General features: G+C 41.7%; 1 protein-coding gene across 6 annotated transcripts in view; it reads right to left on the minus strand.

Moving 5' to 3' along the window:
• The window catches only part of LOC113814986 (Synapse-associated protein 47kD), a 158931-nt gene that overhangs the window by 11759 nt on the left and 132172 nt on the right, over nt 1–15000 (minus strand). For all 6 annotated transcript variants that reach the window (XM_070134338.1, XM_070134341.1, XM_070134336.1 and 3 more), the window contains 2 exons: nt 2566–2705; nt 1831–1961 (listed from right to left, as the gene is read on the minus strand). In XM_070134338.1, the coding sequence (XP_069990439.1) occupies nt 1831–1961; nt 2566–2705 (271 nt within the window). The remainder of the gene's footprint in view (nt 1–1830; nt 1962–2565; nt 2706–15000) is intronic.

Consider the following 15000-nt stretch of genomic DNA (forward strand, 5'->3'; position numbering starts at 1 on the left):
CATGCTAGAATCAAACAAAATCCCTTTCTAAATCAATGCCTAGTGTGTAATAAATGTATCTTTCTTTGATTGTGTTTTTATGTTTACTTTCAATTATAACCTAAATTCATATAAATATTTCCAAGTCTTCAGCCTTACCCAGATATGATACATTTTAAAATAATCATTGTTGTTTTAATTGTCCATTGACAGAATACTTAAAATCTACACCAATAAGCAGCAAGATAAAGAAGAATCACACGAGTTAGATTTCCAATTCTATTTGCAACTTTTAACCTGAACTTTTACCCTGCCCAAGTTTCTGGGTTTCAGAAAATACAGTCACCATAAAATTGAAAAGCGTGTGCATCTGTGTTTTTTCCTTTTCTTTTTTTTTTTCTTTTTTTTATGCAATTATACCAGTTTGTAGTTCTTGGCAGTCTATATCCTGTCATGTATTTCTCTTTAGTCCTTTGATGATATTCCTTAGATTTCTCTTTGCATATGGTTACAACTGCCACTGTTATAACATTGTAGCCGTGGTTCCCAGTACCTATGGGTATTATTACAATTTTGGGGGTTAATGGAGGGGTGACAGAAAACAGTAGTGAAATTAGGAAACCAGGAGACACCTGGTAGCAAGATGTTGCTTACAGTATACAAAGATAATGTTTAAAATATCAAATAAATCTTCCAAGATATATACATGTAATGTATTGTCAATTCAATAACTTAGCAAATAAAATTACTAACAAAATCATTTATAAACTATTAACCAAAACAGTATAAAATGTAATTGCGAGTGTCACAGGTAAGCATTTGATGGTTAAGCTTCACAACTCAACCAGACACTCAGCAACCCTCAGGATACACCAACAGAGCCTGTTTGTCAGCTCACTCACCTTTCCTGCTCCTCATGCACTCTGCTGTTTTTTGGTGTACATATATATATATATATATATATATATATATATATATATATATATATATATATATATATATATATATATATATATATAATATATAATATATAATATATATATATATATATATATATATATATATATATATATATATATATATATATATATATATATGTATATATATATATATATATATATAATATATAATATATAATATATATATATATATATATATATATATATATATAATATATAATATATATATATATATAATATTTATATATATATATATAATTATGCATAAATATATTTATATATCTATATGTATATCTATAACTATATAAATATGTATATATGTATGCACACACACATATATTCAACCTTTCTATCTATCTATTTATCTATGTCTATTTATCTGTCTGTCTGTCTATCTATGTCTATCTGTGTATCTATCTATCTATATATCTTATCTATCTAGCTCTCTGTCTATCTTTCTATGTAGCTGTCTATCATCTATCTATCTATATATATATATAACTATCCATCTAGTTCTCAGTCTATCACTGTAGCTGTCTATTAAAAAGAAATAAAAGAAATAAAGAAAAAACATATACTTCTGTATTCTTTCCTATGTAATAACTGAAAGAACTCTTTCACTACTCTTTGAATCAAATCTGAAAGCTCAGATTCTAAGTGATTTCTAGTAAAAAACTTATTTTCACGCACAAGAAAAATCCTACTCCAAGACTCACCTTATAAGACACCTACACTAATGATGAGTGCATGTAGTTAAACAGCGGTGCTACGCATTTGTCCCTTCTTTTTACGGTCCCTACATTTGCTTTCGCCATCTTCTACAATCAGAAGCAACAATATTGCTCTGCTTTGAAAGGGCCTCCATTCGAACCATTCTACATATATTGCCTACCCCTCTCTCCATCGGCTGTGGTCTTGTTGGCCGCATCAACTCCTTCCCTCTCCAGCGAAGAGAGCTCTGTACTCTGCCTGATGAGACCCACGCGGTAGAAGTAGTTCCTCCAGAAGGTCTCCTCGTTGATGCTATGCAAAGGAAAAGGAAGAGAGTGAGAAAAGAATCTTTGGTCTCATAACCTGAATCATGTCTTGGTGCTACATTTCCTGTGCAAGGTATGACTGTCATGTAATATTTGTGCATATAAAGATCAGAATCTACGAAATGTGAGAAAAAATAATGCCTGAAAATGTGTACTTGTTGATGTGTAAAAACAATACATTTAAGTAGATGGAATTTTAATGTAATGAAATAAAGGGTGTATAGCATTTATTACCTAGCAGTCATAACTTTCTCAAAAACAACAATAACAAAAACAGAAACATTATTTCTGTATAATTCATATTGCCCAGTTACATTTACATATTCTATAGATATACTGCCATATTCTCTTAAAAAAAAGAAAAAAGATTAACGTAAGATTTCAAATACTAACTAGTGAACTACTTTGATGTTGAGTTGTATAGGTCACAAGAAACGGATTCCTCTCTTTATTCCAGCACATTATGAAACTTTTGTGTCTACACTCTCAACCCCCTACTATCAGGTCAAAAGCAACAGAGTTACTTGAGTAATTGATTTTCTTGCAGAACCTTAAATTCTTTAAAACTCCTCTGGGCCATAAACACTCACGTCTTGGGCACCAACTCAAAGCGCATCTTCTCCAGGTTGGGGTCGGCAGCGAGAGTAGCCTGGGCAACAGGCAGGAAGGCCTCCAGCTCAAACTCGAAGCTCACACCAGTGGGAGGGCTGCGCACAAAGTTACGACGGTCCTGCAACATTAGAGTTATCATTACTATCAATGCCAAATCTTGTATCTATACTATGACAAAACATTTTGTTAAAAACAAAACAATATCCCTGCTCTTCACATGAATGAAGAACAAAGAACACAGACATAAGAATATGAGAAATGTATTCATTAATTCAGTAAAGAAGGGTAAAATAAACTAATACTGTACAAGAGCCAAGATCTGAAATGTTAAAGGTCAGACTCTTCAAATTCTCTCAAACTGCCTTGACTCCTCCCACACATCTCTATTTTGGATGCCTCCCCTTACCTAATATCTAATTAGCCTTTGGACTCTCTTGCACACTACAGTCTCTGCATCTACCTCATTAGATTATTCTTTCTTCCCTCCTACTCCTTCCTTCGCCTCTGCCTCCTCTATTTTCTTTCTTCTTCTCTACCTCCTTCCCTTCTCACAGCACCCCTGGGCACAACACACACAAGACAAAAGTCAATAGGAAACCCAGAGAGTGCCACAAGCAGTAGAGGGTTTTGTACATCTGTCCTGCCACACGCTCTCCCTCTTTCTCACCTCAATTTGGGCATGGAAAGTCCAAGCTGCCTTTACATAAGTTCAGACTTATTTGATGGCTGTTCCAATAAACCAATATCATATCTCTTCACAAACTCTGCGTAGAATAGCCTTTCCCTCCCATTTTTATCATGCATTCCGAAGTTCGGTCATAACATCACAACCTCTCTGGTCATCATTCCGGCATTATGTCCAGCATAGCCATACTTCACCATCGTTTGAGGAGCTTTGCGTTTTACAGCATCGTTGTATCCCTTACTTTACAGCGCTGTTGAGACGTACTCTAGCAACAACCATTCCTACATATTACAAGCATTAACTTTAATGTGCCATCTTCTTCCTCTCAAGAGCTCCACACTATCAAAATGAAGATATTTGTTACAACAGCCTGGGTGCCTCACTCCCCTTTTTCCCTTTTAATAACATCCTTTTCTCTGGGCTTTAAGTATGAGTGGATGACCACATGAGTGTGAGAGAATGAAGTGGTGGGGGAGAAAAAGAGCTAGGGAAAGAGAACAAGAGAGATGGGGAAAGAGAAAGAGAGAGATGAGAGATGAGAGATGAGAGAGAGAGAGAGAGAGAGAGAGAGAGAGAGAGAGAGAGAGAGAGAGAGAGAGAGAGAGAGAGAGAGAGAGAGAAAGAGAGAGAGAGAGAGAGAGAGAGAGAGAGAGAGAGAGAGAGAGAGAGAGAGAGAGAGAGAGAGAGAGAGAGAGAGAGAGAGAGAGAGAGAGAGAGAGAGAGGGAGAGAGAGAGGGGGGGGCAGGGAGTAGAGAGAGAAAGAGGGAGAAGAGAAAGGGGGAGAGGGAGAGAGGGAGAGAGGAAAGGGGGAGAGGGAGAGAGAGAAAGGGAGAGGGAGAGAGAGAAAGGGAGAGGGAGAGAGAGAGGGAGAGAGGGAGGAGAGAGAGAACGAGAGAGGAGAAACAGAGAGAAAAATAAATCAATAAAGAAAGAAAGAAAGAAAGAAAGAGAGAAATATAGAAAAAGGAAAGAAAAACAAAGAAAAACAAAGAAAAACAAAGAAAAGAAATGAAAAGAAAAGAAAAGAAAAGAAAGAGAAAGAAAGAAAAAGAAAAGAAAAGAAATTCCCAGGCATAGAGCTTCAAAACCCATCGCCTAGTGAAATGTGGGTGGGCGAGACCGTAGATTCCACGCCCAAAGTCCGAGGAAGCTTCTCGGTAATATGGGAAGTTGGAATGACAGAGCAGAGAGAGAAGCCTCGCTCGGAAAAGGAACGGAGAAAACCGGGCAAGTGAGGCCGGGTGAGGGTAGATGGGGGGAGGTGGGGAAGGACGGGGAGATGAGGATAGGACATGGAGGTGAGGAAGGACGGGGAGATGGGGATAGGACATGGAGGAGGTGTAGGGCGGGGAGATGGGGGTACGACAAGGAAGTGGGGAAGGGCGGGGAGATGGGGGTACGACAAGGAGATGGGGAAAGGACAAGGAGATGGGGAAAGAACAGGGAGATGGAGGAAGGACAGGGAGATGGGGAAAGAACAGGGAGATGGAGGAAGGACAAGGAGATGGGGAAAGAACAGGGAGATGGAGGAAGGACAGGGAGATGGGGGTACGAAAGAGAGGTGGGGAAAGGACAAGGAGATGGGGAAGGACAGGGAGATGGAGGAAGGACAGGGAGATGGAGGAAGGACAGGGAGATGAAGGAAAGAACAGGGAGATGGAGGAAAGAACAGGGAGATGGAGGAAAGAACAGGGAAATGGAGGAAGGACAGGGAGGTGGGGAAGGGCGAGGAGATGGGGGGGGGGGAGGACAGGGCGGTGGGGAAGACGCGGAGAGGAGGGGCACGACAGGGTGTACACGATAATATTCGAGACCGGCAGCACTTTAGATGGAAGTTGAAGCTCTTATTGATCCTTGAACCGAATTTGAAGATGTCCCGCGAGGAGGTGGAGGCGGCGGAGGAGGGAAAAAGAGGAGGAGGAAGTGGAGGAAAAGTAGAAGGAGGAGGAGAAGGAAGGAGGAAGAAAAGGAGGAGGAGGAGAAAGAAGAGAGAGGAGGAGGAGGAGAAGAAGAAGGGAGAAGAGGAGGAGGAGGAGAAGAAGAAGGAGGAAGAGGAGGAGGAGGAGAAAGAAGGGAGGAAGAGGAGGAAAAAGAAGGAAAAAGAGGGAGGAAGAGGAAGAAAAGGAAGAAAAGGAGGAGAGAAAAAGAAAATGAAGGCCAAGAGGAAGAAGAAGAGAAGAGGAGGAATAGAAGGAACAATTAAAAAGAGAGAAATGGTAAAATACTAGAAGAAGCACCAGGAGAAGAGAAGGAGAAGGGCAAAGAGGCCGGCGACGTCCCAGAGAGCCTGCGGGCACGTGGGAGAAGGGCAAGGAGAGGGAGAGGGGGGGGGGGGGGGCAGTGCCTCGAAAGCGACAAGGGTAAGGCAGAGAGAGAGAGAGAGAGAGAGAGAGAGAGAGAGAGAGAGAGAGAGAGAGAGAGAGAGAATAAGAAATAGATAGATAAATAGATAGATAGATAGAGAGATAGAGAAGAAAAATATATATCCGTCGATAACATGTCCTAGGTTTCTCTGCCCACGAGAGGGGAAGAAGGTAGAATTAGAATAGGAAGAATATACAGATTAGATGAATGGGCGAAACGAAACAGGAGGGGAGAAAGGGGGAGAGAAGAAGACCCAGTGAACAAGCCATGGAAATATAAGAGGAAGCCACACGTTTAATCCAAACAAGGGGGCACAGAAAGAGAGGCAAAGAGAATGAGAAATAAGAGGGAACGGATGGAGGGACGAGAAGAATAGAGCGAGAAGACATATAATTACACAGGCAGAAGCAGTGAGAGAGAAAGAGAGAGAGAAAGAGAGAGAAAGAGAGAGAGAGAGAGAGAGAGAGAGAGAGAGAGAGAGAGAGAGAGAGAGAGAGAGAGAGAGAGAGAGAGAAAGAGAAAGAAGAAAGAGAAGAGAGAAAGAGAGAAAAAGAAAGAAATAAAAAAGAGAAAAAGAAAGAGAAAAACAAAAAAGAAAGAAAAAAGAGACAGAAGCCAATACAGAATTGAAGAGAAATACACAGACCGAGAGAGAGAGAGAGAAAACAAGAGACAGACCGAAAGAGACAGACACACACCGAAGACGAAGAAGGGAAGCGGGAAACTGAGCTGAGAGACCTTGTCGACTCGAAGGGAATTTTCCCTCTCTTACGCACGAGAGCCAAGCGAGGGCCGAAAAAACAGAAAAAAACAGAAAATAAGAAAAGACAGAAAAAAAGGAGCGGCTAAAAAAAGAAAGAAAGAAAGAAAGAAAGAAAGAAAGAAAGGAGCGGCTAAAAAAAAGAAAGAAAGAAAGGAGCGACCCCACCATAAAAAGAAAGAAAAAAAAGACGAAAAAAACAGTTAAAAAGAGTAAATAAGAAAAGAAAGAAAGAAAGGAGCGACCGAAAAAAAACTAGAAAAAGAAATAGAAAATAAGAAAAGGCAGAAATAACAGAAAGAAAGGAGCGACCGAAAAAAAAGAAATACAAAAGAAGCAAAAAGAAAGAAAAGAAAAGAAATTTTAAAAAAGCGAAACGTGAAAATGCGTACGAGGGAGAGATTAAAATCGAGAATAAGACATTTGAAAGGATCTGAAGAAAAAGTATATTAAAGACAAAGAACGATCAAACGGAGATGACGATAAATGAGAGAGAAAAGGAGAAGCGAGAATAGACGAGAGGGTGAGAGGTTTGCCGCACGGACTTGCAAAATACATTTACGAGAGAGGAGGGAGGGAGGGAGGGAGGGAGGGAGGGAGGGAGGGAGGGAGAGAGGCAGGACGGAAGGGAGAGACAGAAAAGGAGAGAAGAAAAGAGATGAGAGAACAGAAAAAAAAACAGAAGAAAAGAGAAGAGAACAAAAAAAAAAGAAGAAAAGAGAAGAGAGAACAGAAAAAAACAAAAGAAAAGAAAAAAAAAATAAAATAAAGAAAGAAACAGACGATCGTACTATCAAAAAAGAGATTCGGATTAAGGAAAAAAAACATATTTTGCCCAGCGGACGCCCAGACGACCGACGGCGCCACGGCAAGACGGGCTCAGCAGAGGTTGCAACTGCAGAAGGGCGAACGGGAATGCAAGTCACAGAATCCACGCCCAAAACACGCGTAGAAGGGGATGCATACAGAGAAAATTCAGAGGATATCATAGGATATATGGGGGGATTATAAGGATAAAAAGAAGGAAAGGAAAAATTTGATATTAGAGGATATATGGGGCGATTATAAGGATAAAAAGAAGGAAAGCAAAAAATCGGATATTAGAGGATATCTGGGGGATAAGGATAAAAAGAAAGAAAGAAAAAGAAAGAAAGAAAGGAGCGACCCCCCCCCATAAAAAAAAGAAAAAACGCCGGAAAAAAACAGTTAAAAAGAGTAAATAAGAAAAGAAAGAAAGAAAGGAGCGACCAAAAAAAAAAAAAAAACAGAATAAAGAAATAGAAAATAAGAAAAGGCAGAAATAACAGAAAGAAAGGAGCGACCGAAAAAAAAGAAATACAAAAGAAGCAAAAAGAAAGAAAGAAAAGAAAATAAATAAAAAAATAAAAAAGCGAAACGTGAAAATGCGTACGAGGGAGAGATTAAAATCGAGAATAAGACATTTGAAAGGATCTGATGAAAAAGTAAATTAAAGACAAAGAACGATCAAACGGAGATGACGATAAATGAGAGAGAAAGGGAGAGGCGAGAATAGACGAGAGGGTGAGAGGTTTGCCCGCGGACTTGCAAAATACATTTACGAGAGAGGAGGGAGGGAGGGAGGGAGGAGGAGGGAGGGAGGGGAAGAGGCACGGAAGGAGACAGAAAGGAGGAAGAAAAGAGATGAGAGAACAAAAAAAAAAAAAAAACAAGAAAAGAAGAAGAGAGAAAAAAGAAAAGAAGAGAGAACAAAAAAAAAGAAAAGAAAGAAAAAAAGAGAAGAAAGAGAAAGAGAACAGAAAAAAGAGAAGAGAGAAGAGAGAAGAGAAAGAAAAAAAGAGAGAAGAGAAAGAAAAAAAGAAGAAAAGAGAAGAGAGAAAGAAAAAAAAAAAGAAAAGAGAAGAAAGAACAGAAAAAAAACAAGAAAATAAAATAAAAAACAAAAAAATAAAACACAGAAAGAAACAGACGATCGTACTACCAAAAAAGAGATTCGGATTAAGGAAAAAAAAAAAACATATTTTGCCCAGCGGACGCCCAGACGGCCGACGGCGCCACGGCAAGACGGGCTCAGCAGAGGTTGCAACTGCAGAAGGCGAACGGGAATGCAAGTCACAGAATCCACGCCCAAAACACGCGTAGAAGGGGAAGTGTAGAGAGAAAAAATCAGAGGATATTAGAGGATATAAGGGGGGATTATAAGGATAAAAAGAAGGAAACCAAAAAATCGGGTATTAGAGGATATCTGGGTGGATTATAAGGATAAAAAGAAGGGAAGTAAAAATCGGGTATTAGAGGATATATGGGGGGTAAGGATAAAAAGAAGGGAAGTAAAAATCGGGTATTAGAGGATATATGGGGGGTAAGGATAAAAAGAAAGAAAGAGAAAAAGGGAAAAAAATGTAAAGCAGGATATATTCTGAGGGAAGCGCGCGTAGGAGGGAATAACGAAATAAAAATACGCGTAGAAGGAGAAAAGAGAAAAGAAAGAAATAACTAAAAAAAAGGGAGATAAAAAGCAATGAAGAAAACGAAGAGGGGGAACTAAATAAAACAAAACAAAGCAAAACCCATGAATCACCAGACTGTAGATACAAGAAGGGGAGGGGGAGAGGGAGAGGGGGGAGGGGGGTTGTGATATGAAAAGAGTTAGTATGCTTAACGGGTCACTCCCCTTCCCTCTCCTCACCCCCTTCCCCCCTTCGCTCCCCTCCTCCTTTTCCCTACTCTTAAATTATTCAGACTCGGCTCACAAGAACGGTAGGACGGGCTTCCTAAAATCAAACAAGTTTCTTACATGCTTAGCAACGCACTCGGGCATATGTTATATATTCTGTTGTATGTTCTATGTACATTTTATTTTTAACTCTCATTAGATTCATACATTCACAAAGTAATACTGATACACGTACACACATATTTTACATATACGTATACTTTACTTTATCTCTTTCTCTCTCTCTCTCTCTCTCTCTCTCTCTCTCTCTCTCTCTCTCTCTCTCTCTCTCTCTCTCTCTCTCTCTCTCTCTCTCTCTCTCTCTCTCTCTCTCTCGCTCACTCACCCTCTCACTTTCACTTAATTCTCACTCTCCCTCTCTCGCACCCCTCTCCCTCCCTTTCTTTTTTCCCCACTCCCCTCCTTTCTCCATTTACCCTTTCCCTTCCTCGCTTTTTTAAAAATAGGCGCTCATCCCACGCCCACCGCCCACGAGCGAGTTTCCATTCCCTTATTACAGCTCGCCTTGGTCTCTTCTCCCCCGTGTCGCTCTATTTAACTTTGATTTCGTTAAGCTATAAATATTTGCTTGAAGATTATATATATATATATATATATATATATATATATATATATATATATATATATATATATATATATATATATATATATATATATATTTATGTAATAACCATTATCCTTAATAACGCTAGAAGCATGGAAAATAAGAAAGAAGGGGAAGGAAAGGAGGAATAAGAGAGGGAGAGAGGGAGGGAGGAGAGAGAGAGGAGAGAGAGAGAGAGAGAGAGAGAGAGAGAGAGAGAGAGAGAGAGAGAGAGAGAGAGCGAGAACGAGACAGAGAGAGAGAGAGAGAGAGAGCGAGAGAGAGAGAGAGAGAGAGAGAGAGAGAGAGAGAGAGAGAGAGAGAGAGAGAGAGAGAGAGAGAGAGAGAGAGAGAGAGCGAGAGAGAGAGAGAGAGAGAGAGAGAGAGAGAGAGAGAGAGAGAGAGAGAGAGAGAGAGAGAGAGAGAGAGAGAGAGAGAGCGAGAGCGAGAGAGAGAGAGAGAGAGAGAGAGAGAGAGAGAGAGAGAGAGAGTGAGATAAAGAGAGAAAGAGAAAGAAAAAATAACAAAGAAGAAGGAGAAAGAGAAAAAAACAAGAAAAGAGAAAGAAAGAGAAAGAGAAAGAGAAACAGACAGAGAGTTAGGGGAAAAGCGGATAAGGGGCGAGTGGGTGCGACGTCCTACGAAAGGTCAAGGGTCACACGCTAAGCCGGGTCACCACGCCTACGCAGTGAGAGTCGTGGGCGGTGGGAGTGCGTGGGCGGGGGAAATGGCGCTAGCAGGGGCGCCGCGGGGAGAAGGCAACGGTAGAGGGAGGAAGAGGAGAGAGGAGAAGAGAGGAAGAGAGAGAGAGGGAGAGAGAGGAGAGAGTATGGAAGGGGGTGGAAGGAGAAAAGAGAAAAAGAGAGGGAGAAGGTGAGAAGATGGAGGGAAGGAGGAGAGAAAGGAACAGAGAGGGAGAGAGGAGAGAGGATGGAGGGGGAGGAGAGAAAGAGGAGAAAGGGAAATAGGAGAGAGGATGGAGGAGGAAGAGGGAGAGGGAGAGGGAGAGAAGAGGAAGAGAGAGGAAGAGGAAGAGGGAGGAAGGAGAGAGGAGGGAGGGGGAGGCAGAGAGGATGGAGGTGGAGTGAGGAATGAGGAGGAAGGAAAGGGTGGGAGGAGAGAAGAGAGAGGAGAGAATTGAGAGAAAAGAAGAGAGACGGGGAGGAAGGAGAGAGAGGAGAGATGGGAGGGTGAGGGAGGGAGGCGAGGAGAGCAGGCACAAGCAGAGAGAATGAGGAAATAAGGACAAAGGGAGGTAGAAGGAAACGAAAAAGAGAAAGAGAAGAAGAACAGAAGACAAATAAAGGGAAAAGAAGGTAGAGCAGAGCACAAGAAAGAGACCGCGAAAAGTATAAAGACTGGAACGATAATGCGGAAGAGGAAGAAGAAAAAGAAAGATAAAAAAAAGACAAGTAAGCTAAAAGCAGAATTTCTGAAAGTGGAAATAGGACGAACAATGGGACTAATTACCAATGCATGCAAAAATGGGCGGGGAGGGAGGGAGGGAAGCAGCAAAAAAGAAAGAGCAAGGTATAACCATGCAAATTAGGTGCAGGATATCACATAACAGACACATGCACACGTACACACACATACATGCACACAAACACGCACACACACACGTACACACACAAAAAAACATACACATACATATACACACACACACACACACACACACACACGTACACGTACACACACAAAAAAAACCATACACATACACACACACATACAAACACACACACCCTAAACACCCACCACATAACAAACAAACAAAACTTTCATACTTCCAATTCACCCGAGAAAAAAAATCCCAAAAAGCATAATCACGCCGACCCACCGCCCGACCCACAACCCCGAACCGGCAGACCGAAAGACCGACAACCGCGCAGACCGAAAGACCGAAAACCGCGCAGACTGAAAGACCGACCGACAACCGCGCCAGCCTTTTCCAGCTCCGGCTCGCCTTACAAGCACGACGCAGGCCGCCTTCGGGGTCGAGGCCGGCCGGGAGGTGCGCGCGCGCGTCGTCGACCCTTCACGCGCCTCGGGTTCCTCCCTCGCCAACGACTCCTCGGACCTTTCCTATTTCTCTCGTTTTTTTTTTCTTCTGATTTTTTTTCTTCTGAAGGAGCGCTTCGGGTGACACAGCGTGTGCGCTGGCAGATGCACACACGCACACGCGCAAGCACATACACACAGTCACACACAAACGCACAACACATACACACACACTCAAACACTCAGATACACACACACACACACACACTCAAACACACACACACACACCTCCCCTCCCCCCACACGCACACACATACATAAACAGAAGTGGAGGAGGAAAAGAGAAAGAAGAGAAATAAAAAAAAAATGGAGGAAGCGGAAGAAAATACTTAAGGAAGAACACGAAAAGGAGGAGTAAAAGAGAAAATTAGAAAATGAAGAGAACTAAGAAAAATAATAATGAAGAAAGCAAAAAAAAAAAGGACACTCACAAAGAAGAAAATAAAGAGAGAGAGAAAAAAAAACAAAAAACCTGAAGACAGAAGAAGAAAACGAGTCCACAAATCATCAAGAAAACGGAAGAAAACAACGAATAGAGAAGAGAAGGCCGTCAAAAGAAAAAGCGAAGGAGAAATCCACGCAGACGGAGACTTTTATCCACACCAAATAAGCGTCGAGGAACATACGTCATTAACGCTGAAAAACGTGCCAAGAAAAGAAAAGAAAAAGAAAGAAAAAAAGAAAAGAAAGAAAGAAAAAAAAGTAAATACATACACATAATTCAATACATAAAACAAAGTAAAAAAGAAAATAAAGAAAGAAAAAAAGTAAATACATACATACAACTCAATAATTAGAACAAAATACAAAATAAGAAATAAGAAATAAAAAAGTAAATACATACGCATAAATCAATAATTAAAACAAAATGAAAAATAAGAAATAAGAAATAAAAAAGTAAATACATACACATAAATCAATAATTAAAACAAAAGAAAAGAAAGAAAGAAAGAAAGAAAAAAGTAAATACATACACATAAATCAATAAATAAAACAAAAATAAAAAATAAGAAATAAGAAATAAAATAATAAACACATACATAAATAAATCAATAAATAAAACAAAAATAAAAAATAAGAAATAAGAAATAAAATAATAAACACATACATAAATAAATCAATACAAGAAACAAAATAAAAATAAAATAAAATCACAAATATGAAACGAGAAAGAAAATAAGCAACATCACAAATGATCCATGAAAAAAAATGATCCAAAAATACAAAATAAAAATACGTACATAAATAAATCAACACACAAAACAAAATAAAAATAAAATAAGATCATAAATAAGAAACGAAGAATAAAACAAGCAACATCCCAAATGATCCACGACCCAAAAATACAAAATAAAACAATTAACAAGGCCACCCGAATGCGCTGAAAAAAAAACAAAAAAACAAACAAACACGAGTAAGTGTGTTTAAATGCCTCGGACTCGATCGCTTGGTCACAATACGGCGGAGATGAATGGGGGAAGGAGGGTGGAAGGGGAGGGGGAAGAAAAGGGGAAAGGAAAAGGGAATGGGGAGGGGGAAGGGATTGGGGAAAGAAAGGAGGGAGGCGGAGTGGGGAAGAAAAGGGGAAAGAAAGGAGGGAGGGGAGTGGGCAAGAAAGGGGGTGGGAGGGGGAAGGAAAGGGGGAGGGAGGGGGAAGGAAAGGGGAGAGGATAGGGAAAGAAAGGAAGGAGGGGAGTGGGGAAGGAAAGCGGGGAGAGGAAGGGGGAAGGAAAGAGGGAGAGGGAGGGGGAGAGGAAAGAGAGAGGGGAGCGGGGAAGAAAAGAGGAGAGAGGGGAGGGGAAGGAAAGAGGGAGAGGGGAGGGAAGGAAAGAGGGAGGGAGGAGGGAAGGAAGAGGGAGAGGGGAGGGGAGAAGAAAAAGAGGGAGAGGGGAGGAGAGAAGAAAAAGAGGGAGAGGGGAGGGAGGAAGGAAAGGGGGAGAGGGAGGGGGTTAAAATAGCATTTGCTAGCGTATTGATCACCTTTTCTCTCCCCGTGACGTGCTACATTCACGAAGGCACCGTCGACTTTGCATTCACACTTACATTACAAAGGCACTTGTACGTACAACTACACATACATAAACACACACACATACCTACATACCCTCCCTCTCCCTATCCATCCACCCCCACACAAACACAACAAAAACCAAAACAAAACCGCACTCACAACCCCCCCCTCCCCGCAAACAACACCCACACCAACGCTGCAATGGCTGCCGTGCAACGAGGAATTGAAAACAGAGAAAAAAAAAGAACGAAAGAAAATAGAAAAGAAAGTCATATTTCCCAAAGTCGGGTTCACTGCATAAAGAATAAGGTTGAAAAAGCGCCGTCGGCAAGCGGGGCTCCTTTGTGCAACGACACCAGACGGGCGCTGAAACTCGCATAAAACCCCGTGGCGAGTGCCGGAAGGGCGCGGGTTGCCCCAGGGGTGGGCCTCCTCCCTCCCCCGGGGGGCTCACGCACCCTGGGAGAAGGGGAGGGGGCAGGGGGAAGGGAGGGGGGAGAGGGGGAAGGGCGCTCAGGGCGGCGATAGGACAGCTGGGCTCGGATCAGAAACAGAGAAAAGAGGAGGAACAAGAAAGAGGAAGAGAAAGCACGAGCAGGGGAGGGAAAGAGGGAGAGAGGGAGAGAGAGAAAGAGAGAGAGAGAGAGAGAGAGAGAGAGAGAGAGAGAGAGAGAGAGAGAGAGAGAGAGAGAGAGAGAGAGAGAGAGAGAGAGAGAGAGAGAGAGAGAGAGAGAAGAGAGAGAGAGAGAGAGAGAGAGAGAGAGAGAGAGAGAGAGAGAGAGAGAGAGAGAGAGAGAGAGAGAGAGAAAGAGAGAGAGAGAGAGAGGCCAAGACGCCACAAGTGCTTTATTATCCGATGATGACGAATGGAAGCCCCGATCTCTTCCTCCCGCGTGCAAATGACGCGACCTCGACGCGGCAGCCGTGACCTGACGGGGGTGGCAGGAGGAGGAGGAGGAGGAGGAAGAAGAAAAAGAGGAAGAGCAGGAGGAGGAGGAGGAGGAAGAAGAAAAAGAAGAAGAAGAAGAAGAGGAAAAAGGAAGAAGAAGAAGAACAAGAAGAAGAAGAAGAACAAGAAGAAGAAGAAGAAGAAGAAGAAGAAGAAGAAGAAGAAGAAGAAGAAGAAGAAGAGGAGCAGACGAAAAAGACGATGAAGACGCTGAAGAACACGAAGGAGAAAACAACGACGACGGCGACTCCGACGAGGAAAAGAGGCCGGGTCCTCGCCGGGCGCTC

Source organism: Penaeus vannamei, chromosome 19, assembly GCF_042767895.1.
Source record: "Penaeus vannamei isolate JL-2024 chromosome 19, ASM4276789v1, whole genome shotgun sequence".
Classification (NCBI taxonomy): Eukaryota; Metazoa; Arthropoda; class Malacostraca; order Decapoda; family Penaeidae; genus Penaeus; species Penaeus vannamei.